We start from the raw sequence: 17,999 nt of genomic DNA, 5'->3' as shown, positions 1-17,999 counted from the left end.
TGGGGGCTCTTTAGCAAGTCAAGTGAGCAGCCCACTCACTCCCATTTTTTTTACCCCCCCTCCCCTTAACTGTTAACCCCAGCTGAGCCTATAAGCTGTCAGTTAACTATTCTTTTCCTCCCATGCATCTGCTCGCACTGACTCTATAGTGGCCTGCCAATATTTTATTCAGGGTGCCCACTCACACTATGAGCGGCGCTCTGAAAGGGGCCAGATCTACTTCCCTGGGCAAATAACTAGTTCATTTGTCTCTTCTGCCCTTTGTTTTGCATTGCCAACACATGTCAGCAGCTCAATTACCTTCTCTATTAAGAGCCCTTGGAGGAAGGGCAAGCCGGCCCCGGCCGAGGCAAGGCTGTAAAGTGGCCCATATGCTCACTATCACTGCTGATTTCACTCCCCCGTCACTCCTTGCTAACACTTCTTCTGTTAGTCGCTGCTTTTAAGAACTGTTTCACACTCTCTGATGTATGTTTTGGTTATTTGCATGATTGATACGCAGTACTTCAAAAATCTTAAATAAATAAATATAAATTCTGCAAAAATAAAAATGCTTTATACTATGCAAAAACAATGAACACAGGGCTAAACGGTTAGGAGACCTGAGTTCGATTCCACCCTGTGTAGAGTTTGCAAGTTCTCCCCGTGCATGCGTGGGTTTTCTCCGGGTACTCCGGTTTCCTCCCACATTCCAAAAACATGCTAGGTTAATTGGCCACTCCAAATTGTCCATAGGTATGAATGTGAGTGTGAATGGTTGTTTGTCTATATGTGCCCTGTGATTGGCTGGCCACCAGTCCAGGGTGTACCCCGCCTCTCGCCCGAAGACAGCTGGGATAGGCTCCAGCATACCTGCGACCCTTGTGAGGATAAGCGGTAGAAAATGAATGAATGAATTACGTTAAACTTTTTAGTGCCCTGTTTGGTACCCTCACATAGTCACACAGGGTCTGACACTCTTTTATAACTTTATTATGACATGGAGATATCAACAACAGTGGAATCCCAACAACACATTTGTATCGCCAACCCACAAACACATCACTAGTCCGCATCAGCATCAGTACATGGACACTTTGTCTGTGAATGCATCATCATTATAATGTTTTCATTATGTGTGTACTGTGTGTGTGGTCTAAATTGGTCTAAAAGAGAAATTAAATGTGAATTCATCTTAAATTACGTGGTGCCTTTGAACACAACCACAACACAATTCAAATGTTCTGCTACTATTAAAGAAACTATCCATCCATCCATTTTATATGCTGCTTATTCTTACTAGGGTCATGGGTATGCTGGAGCCTATCCAAGCTGTCTTCGGGCGAGAGGCGGGACACACCCTGGACTGGTGGCCAGCCAATCACAGGGCACATATAGACAAACAACCATTCACACTCACATTCATACCTATGGACAATTTGGAGTCGCTAATTAACCTAGCATGTTTTCGGAATGTGGGAGGAAACCCGAGTACCCGGAGAAAACCCACGCATGCACGATCTCCCGACGGTGTGGCCTACATGCTAACCACTTGGGCACTGTGCGGCTTTAAAGAAACAAATATTAGCCCAAAAAACGTGTTATCTTTTAGCTTGATATACATTTTCTGTTTATTTGAAGCTGTTAATACATACGTATGTATATATACTGTATAATTGCATCCTGTCATTTATTGTTATGTTCATAAAATTCAGGAACAATTGGCATATTTCACACAGTGTTGCAAAGGATTAATCATGATTAATTAATTATATTTAAATTCTCAATTTAATTACAATATTTAATCATTTCACAGCCCTAAAAATACATATAACAATATAACAATATATATATATAATATATATAACAATTTTTATGTTATTTGAGAAAAATGAGTAAGGGTTCCATTCCGTTTAGCTGCAACTTTATATTGTTATTCACAGTATTTTTTTGTTTCAGTTTCAGTTTTGGATAATAGTCACCTTTATTATGCATATCCTTAGACGGGATTCGGAGGAGGCCTACATTTCACTGCATGTGATACAATACAACTATTTCAATTAAAAATTAAATGTGCGGATTTTTATTGGATTTTTCCCCCAAAAAATTGATGACAATGTGGGCTCTTTTTTGGATAAATCCTGACTTTATTTTAGAAGTTTGTAACATAATTTTATTTGTTGCAAACCTATAAAAGCAACTTTTGGAGCGTCCTTTCCTCTTCTTTTTCTATTGGATGTGTGACTAAAGCAACTGAATGGAATGGAATGGAATGGAATGGCCTTTATTGTCATTATGCAAGATGTACAACGAGATTGGAGAGCTTCTCCTTTCAGTGCAGTAGTAGTCAAGTTAAAAAAAAAGTATACAAAATATATAAATAATACAAGATATCCAAAATATACACATAGTATTGCACAGGAGCATATGCAGGAGCAGACATATTGCAGATATTTTTTAATTTTAGTGTAATGATAAATGGGTCATAGTGCAAATAATGACTGGTGTATACAGATGAGTAAAGTCACATATGAGTGTATTGTATTGGCTTGTTAAATAAATAAATATGAATAAATATGAATATGAAGCTATCCTCCTAACCTTGAGGAGTTAATATGTTTGGCGTTATCAGTGCTGTTGCTCGAGTTAGTCTTAGCATAATCCACCTGTTTTTTGATGCCCTACACTAATAAACCTGTTGAATTCACCCACCATACCCCCAAAAACTCCAAAGTTGCAGCCAATGCAAATGTCTCGTTTTAAGGATATTCTGCTGTAGGCTCAATTTCTGCCCCCGCGAGTAATCATCTATCTTTCTATTAAGATTCTTGTTGGAGCCGCAGCCAAACTGTGAGCGGCTATGAAGTATTTTCAGCTCCCCAGAGCTTGAGCTCCAGCGTAAAATTTGATTTGGGTGTTTAAGTAAGGAGGGCGAGGCCTCCCTTTGTGTGTTTAGTACACTCTTAAAAATGCTGGGTTAAAAACAACCCAATCTGGGTTGTTTCCCAACCCAACGCTGGTTAAATATAGGACCAACCTCGCGTTGGGTTATTTTAACCCAACAAGTTGGGTTGGTTCTCTTAACCCAACAATTGGGTTGTACATTGGGTTGTTCATATGACCCAACGCTGGGTTCATATTTACTACACGGCTGGGTTATTTCAACCCAACAAGTTGGGTTGCCAATATACCATATATATATATATATATATATATATATATAATTTATTTATTTTTATTGTATGCTAATATTATTAATAATATATTACAATGACACCAATGTAACAATAAAATATTTATTTATTATATATAATATATTTATATTACATTTCCAGAACATACAAATATAACAACTCACAACATTTCCTTCACATATGAACAAATTATGTCCAAAAAAATTACATTTTAAGAACGGGTGAGGGGGACAGCTATGAGAGAGTGATATATACATAGAACAAGAGGCTCTGTGAGCAGCAGCACAAATGGGTAGGCGATTGTGCCTGCTGCAAATATTCCACCATGTTAGCTCCGACCTATGATGAGAAAAGAAAAAAAGGTAAGTATTTTGTAAGTATTTCTAGCAGTGCAGAGCAATTGTCATCAGCTCTCTACTGAAGCTATTTCAATATACGTATATTCTACGGGGAGAAGTGTGACACCTGTAAAGTCAATGGCGTGTTCAACAATTTATTCAGGGGGTTTGGCCAGTCTAATGTTTGGTCTGTGGTTTATACGTCACACATCACTATGGAGTAACAACTTACACCAAGTTCCAACTTGTAAGAATAGTGCTTCATGAAATGAGAAACAGCCAAATGTTACGCTGTCACACATTCCACGAAATACAATCTTTTCAAGTCGCTCCTCATAAAAAGAGTCCTGCTTTAAAACTGTGTAAAAGAACAACTGGAGTCATGTCACAATTCATTTACATTTTAATTTCTGTTGAAAGGTAAATTACTTACCAGCTTAACATCGATGAAGGCTCTCTTCACCTCCTGAATACTCGCCCGGGCCAATTTCCTGCCCTTTTTAAACACAGGCGGAGGGAGCAGGATGGGCAGCAACGTCATGGGCAACTTCTCCCCTGGCATCTGTAGGACAATTATGGGTGTCATTACCAGATTGTTGAGAACATGAGTTTTAAATATTATAATATATTACAATTTTAGATAAAACTGTTTTCAATATGTTCCACTACTGTGCAGTGTTGTCGTATTGCAATCAACCCTAAAATAATATTGAGAAAATGTCTCGATTATGTTTACTTGGTCTATATTAAAACACAAAAACACACCCCAAACATTTTTTTTACCAATTGGGATCATAATGTGTACCATAGAGGGTTTGTCAATATTGTCTCCAGCAGTGGTGAGCAAACTTTGACTCGCAGGCTGATATAACAGCAATATATATTGGAATCACAAGATGGCTCACCCTGTTAAAAATTTGGGTATTGGTACAAGCAACAGTGACTGACCCACCGCCATTTCTTATGTCTATAACATATAGCAGGCACAGTAGCTACTGTAAAACAATACCCATAAAATGAAGGCATGAAGATGACTTACCTTTCAATCAGCCCCGGTAGCTGCCACTCAGTCAATTTGGAACTGACAAACTCATCCATAGATACTTTTCAGCGAACTGAAACATCACAAAGAGGGTCCATAAGAACAAACATACCATGAAATGAAATAAGATTCAGTAGTCCAAACATTTATATGCAACTTACAAAACTGTCGTCGAATTCGCGCCCAAACTGATTAGTATACAGTGGACTATCGGTGGCTAACGGAAGCCCGCTAGCATGCAGCAGTCTAGCTTAAAAAAACACCAGTTCATCAGCACGCTCGTATTAATTCACGAGATTCTTTAACTTGATATCACATAAAATGGCAAATTGACGAGATAACTGACGTTGTCCTCATAACTATCACACATGTCTCTTGTAATTTCAACAACAGTTTGGTTCCTACATAGCTCGCCAGCGAATGTGTTCGCTTGCCACTTTTGGAGGGAATGGAAGTTTGCTAAGGTTACCGATCGATTCCTCAAGCTAGTACTCAACAGTGCTTCACGAACTTACATTTTAACACGTTTATGAAGCGTTATATAATAATATAAAGACATTTATACGGTAAAACAATAGTGGGAATGTAACAAACCTTGCTCCGTGCTGAAATTGGTCTCCTCAGATGAAATGTGGGGTCCGAACGAAGTAAGTTTGTGGGCGGGGCTTTGTTGCGCATGTCCAAAATTCTACCCAACGCTTTGGGTTGTCCAAAATAACCCAGCACAATATAATGGAAATCACAACCCAGCAGCAAATAACTCAGCACCCAACTGAGATAACCCAGCGAATTGGGTTCTCAGAATACCCAACTCAATAAAAATAACCCAATTAAATGACCCAACAGGCTCAACCCAGCGATTGGGTCAAAAAAATAACCCAGCATTTTTAAGAGTGTATCCTCTTCTGCTGCTTGCCGTGGGGAATGTGTGGGAACAAATTCGCGACAGTGTGCCTGGTGATTGCTTTGAGAGTGGACACGTTCCGAGAGCAAAAGAGAGAGTTTGGCGCCCAACGCAAGCCTTCCCGGGCACCTTCAGGTGGCACCAGCCTCGACCCCCTTTTTCACTTCACCATCCCCCCCTTAAAAAAAGCCAATGATCCCGAGGCAGTCGAGGGAGGAGATGAAGGGGTGATCCCCTGCTGTGCCCCTCTGCAGCCCCCAGTGGCCCTTCTTGGACCCCTTTGTGGCCCACCCCTCTTTTCCACCCTTCATTCCCCCACTGAACCCCCCCTCCCTCACGCTCTCTTCCCTGCTGGGCAGGTGACAGGCCCCTGAATGCGGGCCCGGGCGTCCCTGATGGGTCCTACAGATGGACCGTGGTAATCGGTCCAATAGAGCCCTGCCACAGGCTTTTCCCTGCTAAGATACAAAGACTTGGCCACATCACTTCCACAAAAAAAAGAAGGACACAGAGCAAGAGAGGAAGAGAGCAAAAGAGAAAAGGAGAGGATGACAAAAGCAACACTGTCATCCGCCATTAAGGGACAGTCTGTGACGGAGTGTTTTCTCCAGTTTCTAATAATAAAAACAAGGAACAAGAGAGGGGGAGAGAAATATAGGGGGGCTAGGAAGGCGAGGTCCACCCCCACTCTGCAGTTAACATGAGTTACTGTGCCAATGAGGACCTTTTACCTTTAAAAATGCTGGGTTATTTTTTTGACCCAACCGCTGGGTTGAGCCTGTTGGGTCATTTAATTGGGTAATTTTTATTGAATTGGGTATTCTGAGAACCCAATTCGCTGGGTTATCTCTGTTGGGTGCTAAGTTATTTGCTGCTGGGTTGTGATTGACAACCCAAAGCGTTGGGTAGAATTTTGGACATGCGCAAAAAAGCACCGCCCACAAACTTACTTCATTCGGACCGCACATTTCATCTGAGGAGACCAATTTCAGCACGGAGCAAAGTTTGTTACATTCCCACTATTGTTTTACCGTAGAATTGAATTTATATATTTATAATCAGCTTCATAAAGTTGTTAAAATGTAAGTTGAGTACTAGCTTTAGGAATCGATCAGTAACCTTAGCAAACTTCCATTCCCTCCAAAAGTGGCAAGCGAACACATTCGCTGGCGAGCTATGTAGGAACCAAACTATGTTGTTGAAATTACAAGAGACATGCACTATGTGTGATAGTTATGAGGACAACGTCAGTTATCTCGTCAATTTGCCATTTTATGTGATATCAAGTTATAGAATTAATACGAGCGTGCTGGGTTTTTTTTAAGCAAGACCGCTGCATGCTAGCGGGCTTCCGTTAGCCACCGATAGTCCACTGTATACACATATACTGTATGTTGTGAGTTGTTATATAACAAATATAACAAATGTATATATATATATATATATATATGAAGAGCTTGCAACCAAAAGGCGCTAACTCCATTTTGACTGATTTCGAGAAAATCAATGATTTTTAATTAAAATGTTATAACCTACCACTAGTACACTGTTACTGATAAAATTTTGTTAAGATATTATAGCACACATTAACATCATCCACATTCCATGATGATCAGCTTTAACACAACTCAACATACCCAATTATACAAGACAATGGTACAAGACATGTCATACATTGCAGGTGCATTCAACCTGTTGGCTGCAGTAGAGCGACACATGAAAAATAACAATTTGCAGACAATAAAAATGTTATTAAAAGCAGTGCTCATATTTGACTGCACCATGAAGGTGACAGTGACAAAAATCATCTCATTACAAACTCTTTACATTGTATGTTTTTTAGTACAAGTAAAATAATGTTTCTCATGAAAGTTGGTGTCAAGGTAGAGACAGGCCTTTTATGGTGTAAAAAAAACTTCCATGTTACAGAATACTGTAAAAACACAATTTGTGTTCTCCTGAATTGCATAACATACTGTAACTATCATACATGTACTTAATGTACACAAACAAAACAGGATGCGCACTGATACTGGCTTTCTGTATGTGCAGTGCCAATTGTATTCTTCTCTCTGATTGGTCAGATTATCAATAGATGGGAAACTTGGGCCAATCAGAATAAAGAATAAAGAAAGGGATTTAGCTCCTTTTGGTTGAAATCTGAAATGGAAATAGCGCCTTTTGGTTGAAAGCATAAATTTCGTATCACTTTTTTTCATATTTTTTAAAATGATTTCAAGACCAAAATATGTGATTTGGATACACATGACAGAGGTCTATTAAACTCATGAAAAACATGCAACTTAGTGAAAATTGGATTTAGCGCCTTTTGGTTGCAAGCTCTTCATATATATATATATATATATATATATATATATATATATATATATGGTATATTGGCAACCCAACTTGCTGGGTTGAAATAACCCAGCCGTGTAGTCAATATGAACCCAGCGTTGGGTCATATGAACAACCCAATGTACAACCCAATTGTTGGGTTAAGAGAACCAACCCAACTTGTTGGGTTAAAATAACCCAACGCGAGGTTGGTCCAATATTTAACCAGCGTTGGGTTGGGAAACAACCCAGATTGGGTTGTTTTTAACCCAGTATTTTTAAGAGTGTATATGAGCTACCATAATCTACCTTAGAATTTTTGTTTGCTGCCAATTAAGGGACGTTGCAAAAAGTTTGAAGAGTATCAAGTGATGTTTTCATAACGCCAACCACACAGACGATTCAAGCATCCAGACTGTGTGAGCCCCCATGCCGGCACTCACATGGCACTCCTTTGTACAAATGTAATAAAGACCTCCTCTCAGCATCAAAATCTTCTGTGCTGGCGGTTCGGAGCGCCGGCGACTTCCCGGGGCCCAAAGCCGTGTGTAATGCCTGGTCAGACGCACACTAGCAACCGGCGCAAACATTTCCTGCTTGGCTCCGGAGGCTCCAGAGGCAAGGGGAGATCGCTTCTACCCCCCCTTTCCTCTATGTCTGACTTGGCACTTTTTAATTAAAGCTTTACATCTGGAGAGTGGGGAGACAGACCGGCCTCTGTCCTGGTGCTCGCTCTAACCTCTCGCTTCTTGTGTTCCAACGTCGAAAAGGTGCAATGAACCCTCCTCATGGATTTGGGAGTGGATTCTTTCTCTCTGGAGTCCATCTGTGTTCTTTGAGCGAAAGCCTGCATAGGCCGAGACGTAGCAGATGCATGTTTGTGACTGAGAAAGCGAAGGGGGGACCGCATACGTGTAATTGGGGACAATAGCTGGCTGTCACGCCAGTTTGCGGCGCCTAATCATTATTTAATAGATGGGTAACCCCCCCCCCGAACTCGGCAATAGTCCTCGTCTTCTACTTTCAGGCCTTCATTGATTCCCGTCTTCTGCTGAATTAGACCCCAAAAGCGATCCCTCCATCGCTCACTCTGCCCTCAGCAGAACAAACAGATTAAGAAGCACCTGCAAAAGAGCCAAGTGCCCTTAACTCTGGGACCCTATCGGCATAGCGCACAGCATGGCTAAGACCAGGAGAGACACAGTGTCCCAGGGAATGGAAGCCCCCGGAGAGATCTAGTCCTCTTTAATCCGTGTTCAAGCAGCCTCTGGCTTTTGATCCCTTCAGGAACCACAGAGGAGTTTAAAAGAAGCAGTAGAAGACAATTTAAAGTGGCTCTGTACCATGTGTTGCATTCACTGACACCTTTTGTCTCTGAGCTGGCTATTGTGTGGCAGCTTAGCGAGCCTCCTGAAGTAACACTTTATTTGTTTTCCAGCCAGTCACTCGGACGAGGGCTCTGATGTAGACTCCGAGCCGGGCCTTCCGCTGAAGAGGAAGCAGCGTCGCAGTCGGACCACCTTCACGGCGGAGCAGCTGGAGGAGCTGGAGCGGGCCTTCGAGCGCACGCATTATCCTGACATCTACACGAGGGAGGAGCTCGCTCAGAGGGCGAAACTCACCGAGGCTCGCGTTCAGGTTGGATATCTCGACTGTCAGGCGATGAGCTGCTCTTGTCACGGATCTGCGGGTGTTAAAATGCCTGGAGATGTTGCCACACATTCCGTACAGCGCTCCTAGACATGTGTTAAACCCTCACAACCCTCCACAATCCCAGCCCCCCACCCGCCGCCCGCCCCAGACATGCAGACAGACGCATACACTGCACCCACTGTGTGTCAGGACAGCTTCCTATTTTTGTCATAGGCGATGTAAAGATCCCCAAAATACATGATGGCTCATTGAGATGGTGTGCTGATATAGGCTTTAACAGCTGGAACAGCCCTCTGGCTTTATTTGAACCCTCTGACTGGCCGCGCTACACAAAGATGTCTGTGGTTTCACTGCACGCTCCACATGTTAAGATCTCTATCAGTTCAGCTGCCTGTAATGACACAGAAGGGTCTTTACATAGTGCTGTGAAAGTCAACTTTTTTTTTTTTTTAAAACAAGGTCATCTGATATATAAACACAGCAAGCGTGTTTCTTCTTCTTCTCTTAGGTGTGGTTCAGCAACAGAAGAGCACGCTGGAGGAAGCAAGCGGGAGCCAATCAGCTGATGGCGTTTAACCACCTCATCCCAGGCGGTTTCCCTCCGTCAGCCATGTCGGGCCTGCAACCCTATCAGCTGCCCGAGAGCCCCTACCCCGCAACCTCCATAGCTCAGGGTGGGTATGCATGGTACACTCTGGCACACCTGCATCAGATTCAATACTAGAGTTGTGTATACTTTATGGTGCATTAGTGTAAGCCGGGGGTGTCCAATTTGCGGCCTATACACATTCTAAAAATAGAATTTAACAGAAAAACTAAAAGAAAAAAAAACAACAAAAATGGTAAGATCTGCAATAAACTTTAAAAAATCACAAAAAGAGGAAAAAATGGCACAATTTTACAAGAATAAACTTTATTAGAGTAAACTAATATTACTAACTATTAAAGTTGGGGAAAAGCTAGAATATTATGAGAATGAAGTCAAAATATAATGGAAATAAAAGCATGTTAGAATTACAATTTGGAATACAAAAAAAAACAAACAATAAAAATTCATTCATTCATTTTCTACCGCTTTACCTCACGAGCGTTGCGGCGGTGCTGGAGCCTATCCCAGCTGTCTTGGGGCGAAGGCACATATAGACAAACAACCATTCACACTCACATTCATACCTATGGACAATTTGGAGTGGCCAATTAACCTAGCATGTTTTTGGAATGTGGGAGGAAACCGGAGTACCCGGAGAAAACCCACGCATGCACGGGGAGAACATGCAAACTCTACATAGAGATGGCCGAGGGTGGAATTGAACACTGGTCTCCTAGCTCTGAGGTCTGTGCGCTAACAATTCGACCGCCGTGCCGCCACCAATAAAAATCCTCAGGAATTTTCCAAGAATTAAGTGAAAATATTAAGACAAAAAAATTGGATTCAAACCTGAAAAAAAGAAGGAATTTTACAAGATTAAACTCATAATATCATGAGGAAAAATTGTAGCATTTTAGCATAGAATTTAACAAACAAAACAAATAAAGTTGTAGTTTTTAGACAATTGGCTTAGGGAAAATGTTTGAATATTATGTGAATACTGTCCTAATATATAATACAAAAAGAAAATCTACAAAGATAATTTAAGAAGAAAATTAAAAAAAAACATAAAAAATGGGGGGGTCACAGACCAAAGATCACACTAATAACAGGCTTTTTCTCCTAGTGTATATCACAAAGCTGAGGTGCAGTTTTTTTAAATATATCTAAAAAAGGGTGAAAATTGGTTAAAAATAGCAACTATTCTCTGTAAATCATGTATGCACACATGTCTTATAAAGCATTTTGAACGGTGGTGCCAAAAATGTTAGGTACAGTTATCCAGATGGGGTGTCCTAATTTTGTCTTTTTTTTTCTAATTTTTTTCTGACTTTTGTCATAAAGATGTAAAAAAAAGGACGTAAAATTTGCACTGGAATTTAGTGGATTTGTCAAGTGTTCAATTATGACATCATCTTTTCAACATTTTCATACAGCCTCATTGCATTAAAAATAGCAACTATTCTCCGTAAGATATGATTCTCATGTATGCACACATGTCTTATAAAGCATTTTGAACAGTGATGCCAAAAATGTTAGGTACAGTTATCCAGATGGGGTGTCCTAATTTTTTTTTTCTGACTTTTGTCGTGAAGATGTAAAAAAAAAACTGAATGTTTAGTGAATGTTTAATGTTGTCAAATGTTCAATTATGACATCATCTTTTCAACATTTTCATACAGCCTCATTACATTGTGCAGGTGTACCTGAAGTTATCTTTCATACATGCCATAAGCATGTTTGTAAATGGTTCTGTTCTAATGCGTACAGCCACCGAGCAGCCCAGTACGGTCCACCGGCCACAGCCTCTGCCGCCCACCTCTGTACACCAGAGCGCCCTAAGTTCATCGTCCAGCTCTCAGGACGGCAGCTCGGCATACTGCCTCTCCTCCGGCCGCCACGGCTTCTCAGGATACTCGGACGGCTTCGTGGGCCCGACCGGACACACCAACACCGTCAACCCCGCCGCCATCGCCAACAGCCTCTCACCTCAGGTTTGTCTGCACGGCTGCTTTGTTATTGCCTTGACATTGATGAGATCCTTGTTAGGTAGCTTTTCATTTGTGTTCATCCGGACGGGTTGATGAATTTGCAATGCGGCAAATGTCAGTCTTTGAGGAAGGCTGCAGATATAAGGATGCCATGCGATGACACAAATCAAAACTGAAAAGACAATTATGGTCGATTACACAGTCATCAGGCTCCATCAGTGGCTCCCTACCGGGGCCAGAAGATGGACTAACAGGCGGAAAACGAGCTTTTAGTCGCCACAAAGGGTGGCCGGGCCCAGATGCAAAGCACGCTGGGTACTAATTCCCATGATGGAGTGCATCTCTGCATCCTGTCAGGCACAGATAAACACAAGAAATGCCTCAGGCTGGTTTGTTACTAACCTAAAATGCCTGAGGATGTATGTATTTAAAGTATCTTTATTATGGCCTGCACTGGGAGGAAGTGATAGGTGCCTCGCATTATAATGGCTGCCTTTGAAATGAAGAATGGAGGCCAAATGAAGTCCTCAATGCATTTGTCATACACATGAAAGGTGTTGCTTTTGTACCGAAACTGAAAAATTAGAGACCCGTAGAGTGAACGTGGCGCACTCAAAGGGTCACAGAGCGACCGGTCTGCCAATAAAAAAGGCCAAAGGTTGTGTGGACTAGTGGCTGGTTTCAGCATTAACCTTTAGCGGGCAGCTCTTCATCAGAAGGTCTTACAGCGGTACGGAGTTCCCGGAATGTCAGTCTGGAATTGCAATCACACAGCTTCTTAATTGATTCGAATGAAGTACTCTATCCTGTTATAACGCAGTGTGTAATTTATGCAAATGATTCACTTTGTTGGCTAATTTCTTTTAATTTGTGTATTCACTGCAGCTGTTGGAATGCATACTCGCGCCCTTTCCAGATTAAGGAATAATTAATTTGCTGATTTTGGTTAAATAAAGAGGAAGGAGTGATTACATTCAATGACATTCAGAAGACATTCGAAAGTTTCCAACTCAGCACCGTTTTCTGTTAAATCTCCCCTATTTGCTTATCGGAACTCCAATTTTGCGAGTGATCTTCACTCCCCGCCACTCTGCATCCATCAGAAGATTGAGAAGTTCGCTTAACTCCAGATATGGTCATATCATGACCTAGCAGCTGATATGGATAAAGGTTGGTTTTAGATGAGGGAGATTCTTGTTGGAGGGGTTAGCGCTGCGAGTCTTCCACTTTAGGTGCAAGAGTCCCCGACATCCCTCTGCTGATCTGGTGCATACCAAAGCAATCCGTTCTCACCAAGGAAGCGAGCGGCTGGGATTTGCACCCCCCTGAGACCTAATCCCCGGAACCACCTCAAAACAGACACGGCATTGCGAACTGCGGCTGCAGAACCGTTGACGTATTTCCAAACCTTACCGCTTCAGAAAAATAAAGTTAGAGTTAAAGTTATTGAATTTTATTATTATATTAGTGTAGGTTTCCTGATTGATTTGCATAACATGATAAGGGATTCATTATTTAAAATTATCATTAGATAACAGGAAAGGCTTGAAAAATAACTCAACATATTTTGTTAGATTTTATTATTATAGTTTTTATATTTAAGATTATGTTTATTGGGATATACTAGTGTTTAACTTGTGTCAAAATATTTTTATAATTTATCATTATTGTATTATTATTATTATTATTATAAGTCACTTTATAAGTATCTTTAAGTATCTATAAGTATGTTATAAGTATCTTTTTCACATTTTCTGTAATCATAATAAAAATGTGATGAACTATAATATTTTATTATTATTATTATTATTATTATTATTATTATTATTATTATTATTATTATTATTATTATTATTATTATTATTATTATTATTATTATTATTATATTTATTAGTCATTACGTTTTTTCTTTAAATATTTTTTTAAATAATTGTACTTATTTGATTACTTTGTTGAAACACAAGTCGCTTTTTCTCTTAAGTATCTTTTTCACATTTTCTGTAATCATAATAAAAATGTGATCAACTATAATATTTAATTGTTTTTTTTACAAATTTATTTTGCAAATTGCATTTTAGGCTTTATAAAAATTGTATTAATTAAAAACATGCATTGTTTATCATGTCTCACTATAATTACATAGTCATTTAATTTGATAAACATTTATTATGATGTTATTGTATAATTTTCTTCAAATTCAGAAAAGTCATAAATAAATTATGATATAATTATTATATTTACTTATTCCTTTCTTAACATTCTTTGCTGTTGGATGGTTCCAGTTCAAGTCTTTTATTCTCTTGTTTATTTTCTTACTTAACTGTCGGTGTCAGCGTGTTGAAATGTGTAAGGCCAGCTCATTGATATCTACTATCATACTATATCATATCATATCATACTATCATACTATACTGTACACGACACATCAGTATGTTCATAATGCCAGTTGGCTGCCACTGTGGGAAGCCTCATGTTTTACGCATCAAACTGCCTTATTTATATCTTTGTCATACTTTATTTCCGTTGCCTTCCCATTCAACTCTCTCACCTCTTTTCTTCATTACACGGACTGTAACTCTTTCTCTGGAAGTCTTGTTCGCTGTGTTACCCCCCCACCCCCTCCCCTCCCCTTTTTTAAAAGACAATTTCATGACTTTGTTTCTCACGCAAACCTGCGTGCAGCTGTTCATGATGTATCCCCAGCAACACCGACTGCAGCCCAGACATCAGAGCAAAAACTGCTAAGAAAATGACTACACACAACAACACACACTAGTACTGTTGTATGGGTACCACACATTGACGACACACACACACACACACACACACACACACACACACACACACACACACTGACCCCTCGTTCCCACGTACCCTTTTGGCCTCTAGGCCTCACAAGGACACGGTGATTTTGGGGCATCAAGAGATTGTGAACAAGGGGTATCTTGCTTTGAACAGACGCACCAGTCTGAAGGCAGACACAAACATAAATTTTAAATACTTCAAAGTGGCATATTTTCAGCTATTTTTTTTTTACTATTTTTGCAAAGGAGATGTGTTTTCATCGCTCTTTTAGTTTTTATTTAGTTAGTCCAATCATGCTAAAATTGCTTCACAAACAAATGGAATAGGACCAGCATTTTTCAGTAAAAAAGTCGCACAAAGATTTTGAGTTTTTATGATGCACAATGTAACATGAAACATTGCCAAGAAGTTTGCTTCAGCAATTTTTAAATGCTTGTAGGTGTTTAATTTCTAGTTAGCACGATTGCACTAAAAGTGCTATATAACAATTTCCACAAAAATATTTGTGTTGTCATCGCAAATACAATTAATTTGTTCTGAAAAGACAAAAATGGTATCACCAAACATGTTTTTTATAGTTGTACAATGATATTTTTAAAATTCCAAATGCATATAAACACATATAAAGGATGAATGAAAGACATAAATGAACATTTAAGTGTACGTTCACCGACACTGACTGCGCCAGCGAGATCAACACGGACACACCATGAATTATTCACCATGAATTATTTCTTGAGTTGAATTTGCTTTTCTGATTGCTCACGGCTGCAAAATAACCCAAAATGGAGCCAAAGAAGGTGAGAACAACTGAATTCAAGAAATAACTCATGGCAAAACATGCAGGTGCTGTCAAGTCGATAACTTCATGCATTCATATTCACACAAGATATGTAGTTTTTACTGCAATTGATATTATTGTCATTATCAATAACTAGTATACTGTATTTATTTGTATTAGTGACCATATTGTTTCCATCATCCACTTATTTTCCAGTGATTTCTATCTATATAAAACAAACTGTAGGTCTATTTGGTCATCAGTCAGTGAAGCAGAATAAAAAGAAAGTATTAGGTGAGCCCAGTGTGTGTCTGACAATGAACAATGACGACCAAGCCCACCCGAGTGGATTTGATCGAATGTCTTTTCATTCTTTTCTCCTAATCACCCACCTTCCTTCTGTCTCCCCCCACAGGTGATGGGCCTTTTGAACCCAGGAGGAGTACCTCATCAGCCCCAGAGTGACTTCGCTCTCTCCCCGCTGACCGGGGGCTTAGAGCCGAATGGCGGTATGGCTGCGAGCTGTCACGGTTCCCAGCGACTGGAGGCTTTACCGGGTCTGTCCAGCATGCCCGCCCTGCCGAGCACGCAGTCTTATTGCCCGCCCTCCTACACCTCGCCAGCCTACGCCGTGGACCACCACCCGTCTTACCAGTATGGACAGTACACTCAGAGCAAGGTAGGTTTCCACAGAAGAAAGACATGAGGCAAAACATTTTCCACAGAGGGCTGCATTCTAAAAATCTAAGGATTTTGATATTTAAAATTTAAAACAGTTTAGAACAAACTCATGGACTCTATATTTATTTTCTAATTTTCTAATTATTTCATTTTGTTTGTGAATCATTCAATAAATCCCAGCCATTTTTCAAAAGACAACCCCTTCAGTACCAGCCATTTGAGACAAATTTGACCGATTTTTTAAGGCACACAGAATATAGTGTTCTATGGCTATTTAAACATGGAACATACCAAATGAAAGATTATTTACAAATACACTGTTTTTACATGTATTTACAATTTTCACATTTGGAACTAAACTGTGTGTGTGCATGTGTTACAATATCCCTACGATGCGTAACCTTCTGCATGCTACACTCCTCCATGTTCTTCCTTGACCTCCTTGCTGTCTATTGTGTTTTTACATGCAAATGTTCCATGCCGAGCTCTCATCAAATGCACTTCTGTCACCTTGTGGCCGCTGTTATGGCTCAAAACTGCTGTAAAAGTGACATCTACTAGTATGTAGTTGTGTCATCACCTCTTTTTACTAAAAAATATATATAAACATTGGTATTGAATGAGTTAATACACTGTGTACAGTAATACACGTTCTTAACTCATTCGTCTTTTTTGCGCAAGAGGCAAAAAGAGGTGATGACACAACTGCACAATAGAAGAGCTCATGTTTAGTGCAGCAGGAAGTGAAAAAGCACAGGGATAGCATGCAGGGTGTTGAGCATTGAAGTGAAAAAAGTTATTTTTATGTATAACAACCATTTTTTGTGTTATGTCGTGGCATATTTGTTTGGATATTTTGGCAAAAATATAAACGGCTAAGTGAAAGTAATGCTTGAAATGTATCTTCACAAAAAGCTGTTTTTCTTCGTTTTTTAGTTAGGAACTGATATTTTCCTGAAACTTACGTATGTTCCACTGCTGATTACTAAAGAACGGAAAAAGGTAGAAACAAACTTTTTTTTTCTGATGAAAGATACAAGTCTAACTTTCTTTTGGTAGATACCACGTCTATGTAGTCATCGAACACAATATTCTGTGTGCCTAGAAAAATCAGTCTAAATTGTCACGGCTTTTGAAAAAATATTTTTAGCTTGCTAATACGCAAAAACAGGGACCGTCTTACAATATTGTCACCGGTTGACTCTGTAATTACTTGCTAACTACTAGTTACCCTAGGGCTATGTGAAAGTAATGCTTGAAATGTATCTTCACAAAAAGCTGCTTTTCTTCGTTTTCTTATTAGGAACTGATATTTTCCTGAAACTTACGTATGTTCCACTGCTGATTACTAAAGAACGGAAAAAGGTAGAAACTAACTTTTTTTTCCCAATGAAAGATACGAGTCTAACCTTTCTTTTGGTAGATACCATGTCTATGTAGTCCTTGAACACAATATTCTGTGTGCCTAGAAAAATCAGTCAAAATTGTCACGGCTTTTGAAAAAATATTTTTATCTTGCTAATACGCAAAAACAGGGACCGTCTTACAATATCATCACCGGTTGACTCTGTAATTACTTGCTAACTACAAGTTACGCTAGGGCTATGTGAAAGTAATGCTTGAAATGTATCTTCACAAAAAGCTGTTTTTCTTCATTTTCTAGTTAGGAACTGATATTTTTCTGAAACTTACGTATTTTCCACTG

The 17,999-nt window shown here is 39.7% G+C and overlaps 1 protein-coding gene and 1 long non-coding RNA gene across 3 annotated transcripts in view; one reads left to right on the top strand and one right to left on the bottom strand.

Annotated features, from left to right (window-relative positions):
• The window catches only part of pax3a (paired box 3a), a 29,242-nt gene that overhangs the window by 8,494 nt on the left and 2,749 nt on the right, over positions 1-17,999 (top strand). For both annotated transcript variants that reach the window (XM_058066749.2, XM_058066748.2), the window contains 4 exons: positions 9,233-9,432; positions 9,956-10,121; positions 11,807-12,030; positions 16,029-16,292. In XM_058066749.2, coding sequence (XP_057922732.1) covers positions 9,233-9,432; positions 9,956-10,121; positions 11,807-12,030; positions 16,029-16,292 — 854 coding nt within the window. The remainder of the gene's footprint in view (positions 1-9,232; positions 9,433-9,955; positions 10,122-11,806; positions 12,031-16,028; positions 16,293-17,999) is intronic.
• LOC144898637 (uncharacterized) lies at positions 3,978-5,452 on the bottom strand. The gene is made up of 3 exons (XR_013627562.1): positions 5,148-5,452; positions 4,551-4,626; positions 3,978-4,073 (listed from the first exon to the last, which is right to left on the bottom strand). It is a non-coding gene; the product is annotated as an uncharacterized LOC144898637 (long non-coding RNA).

This window comes from Doryrhamphus excisus, linkage group LG6 (assembly GCF_037039965.1).
Source record: "Doryrhamphus excisus strain RoL-2023G ecotype Guam linkage group LG6, RoL_Dexc_Guam_v1.1, whole genome shotgun sequence".
NCBI lineage: Eukaryota > Metazoa > Chordata > Actinopteri > Syngnathiformes > Syngnathidae > Doryrhamphus > Doryrhamphus excisus.
This window is presented reverse-complemented; position numbering and strand designations above follow the sequence as displayed.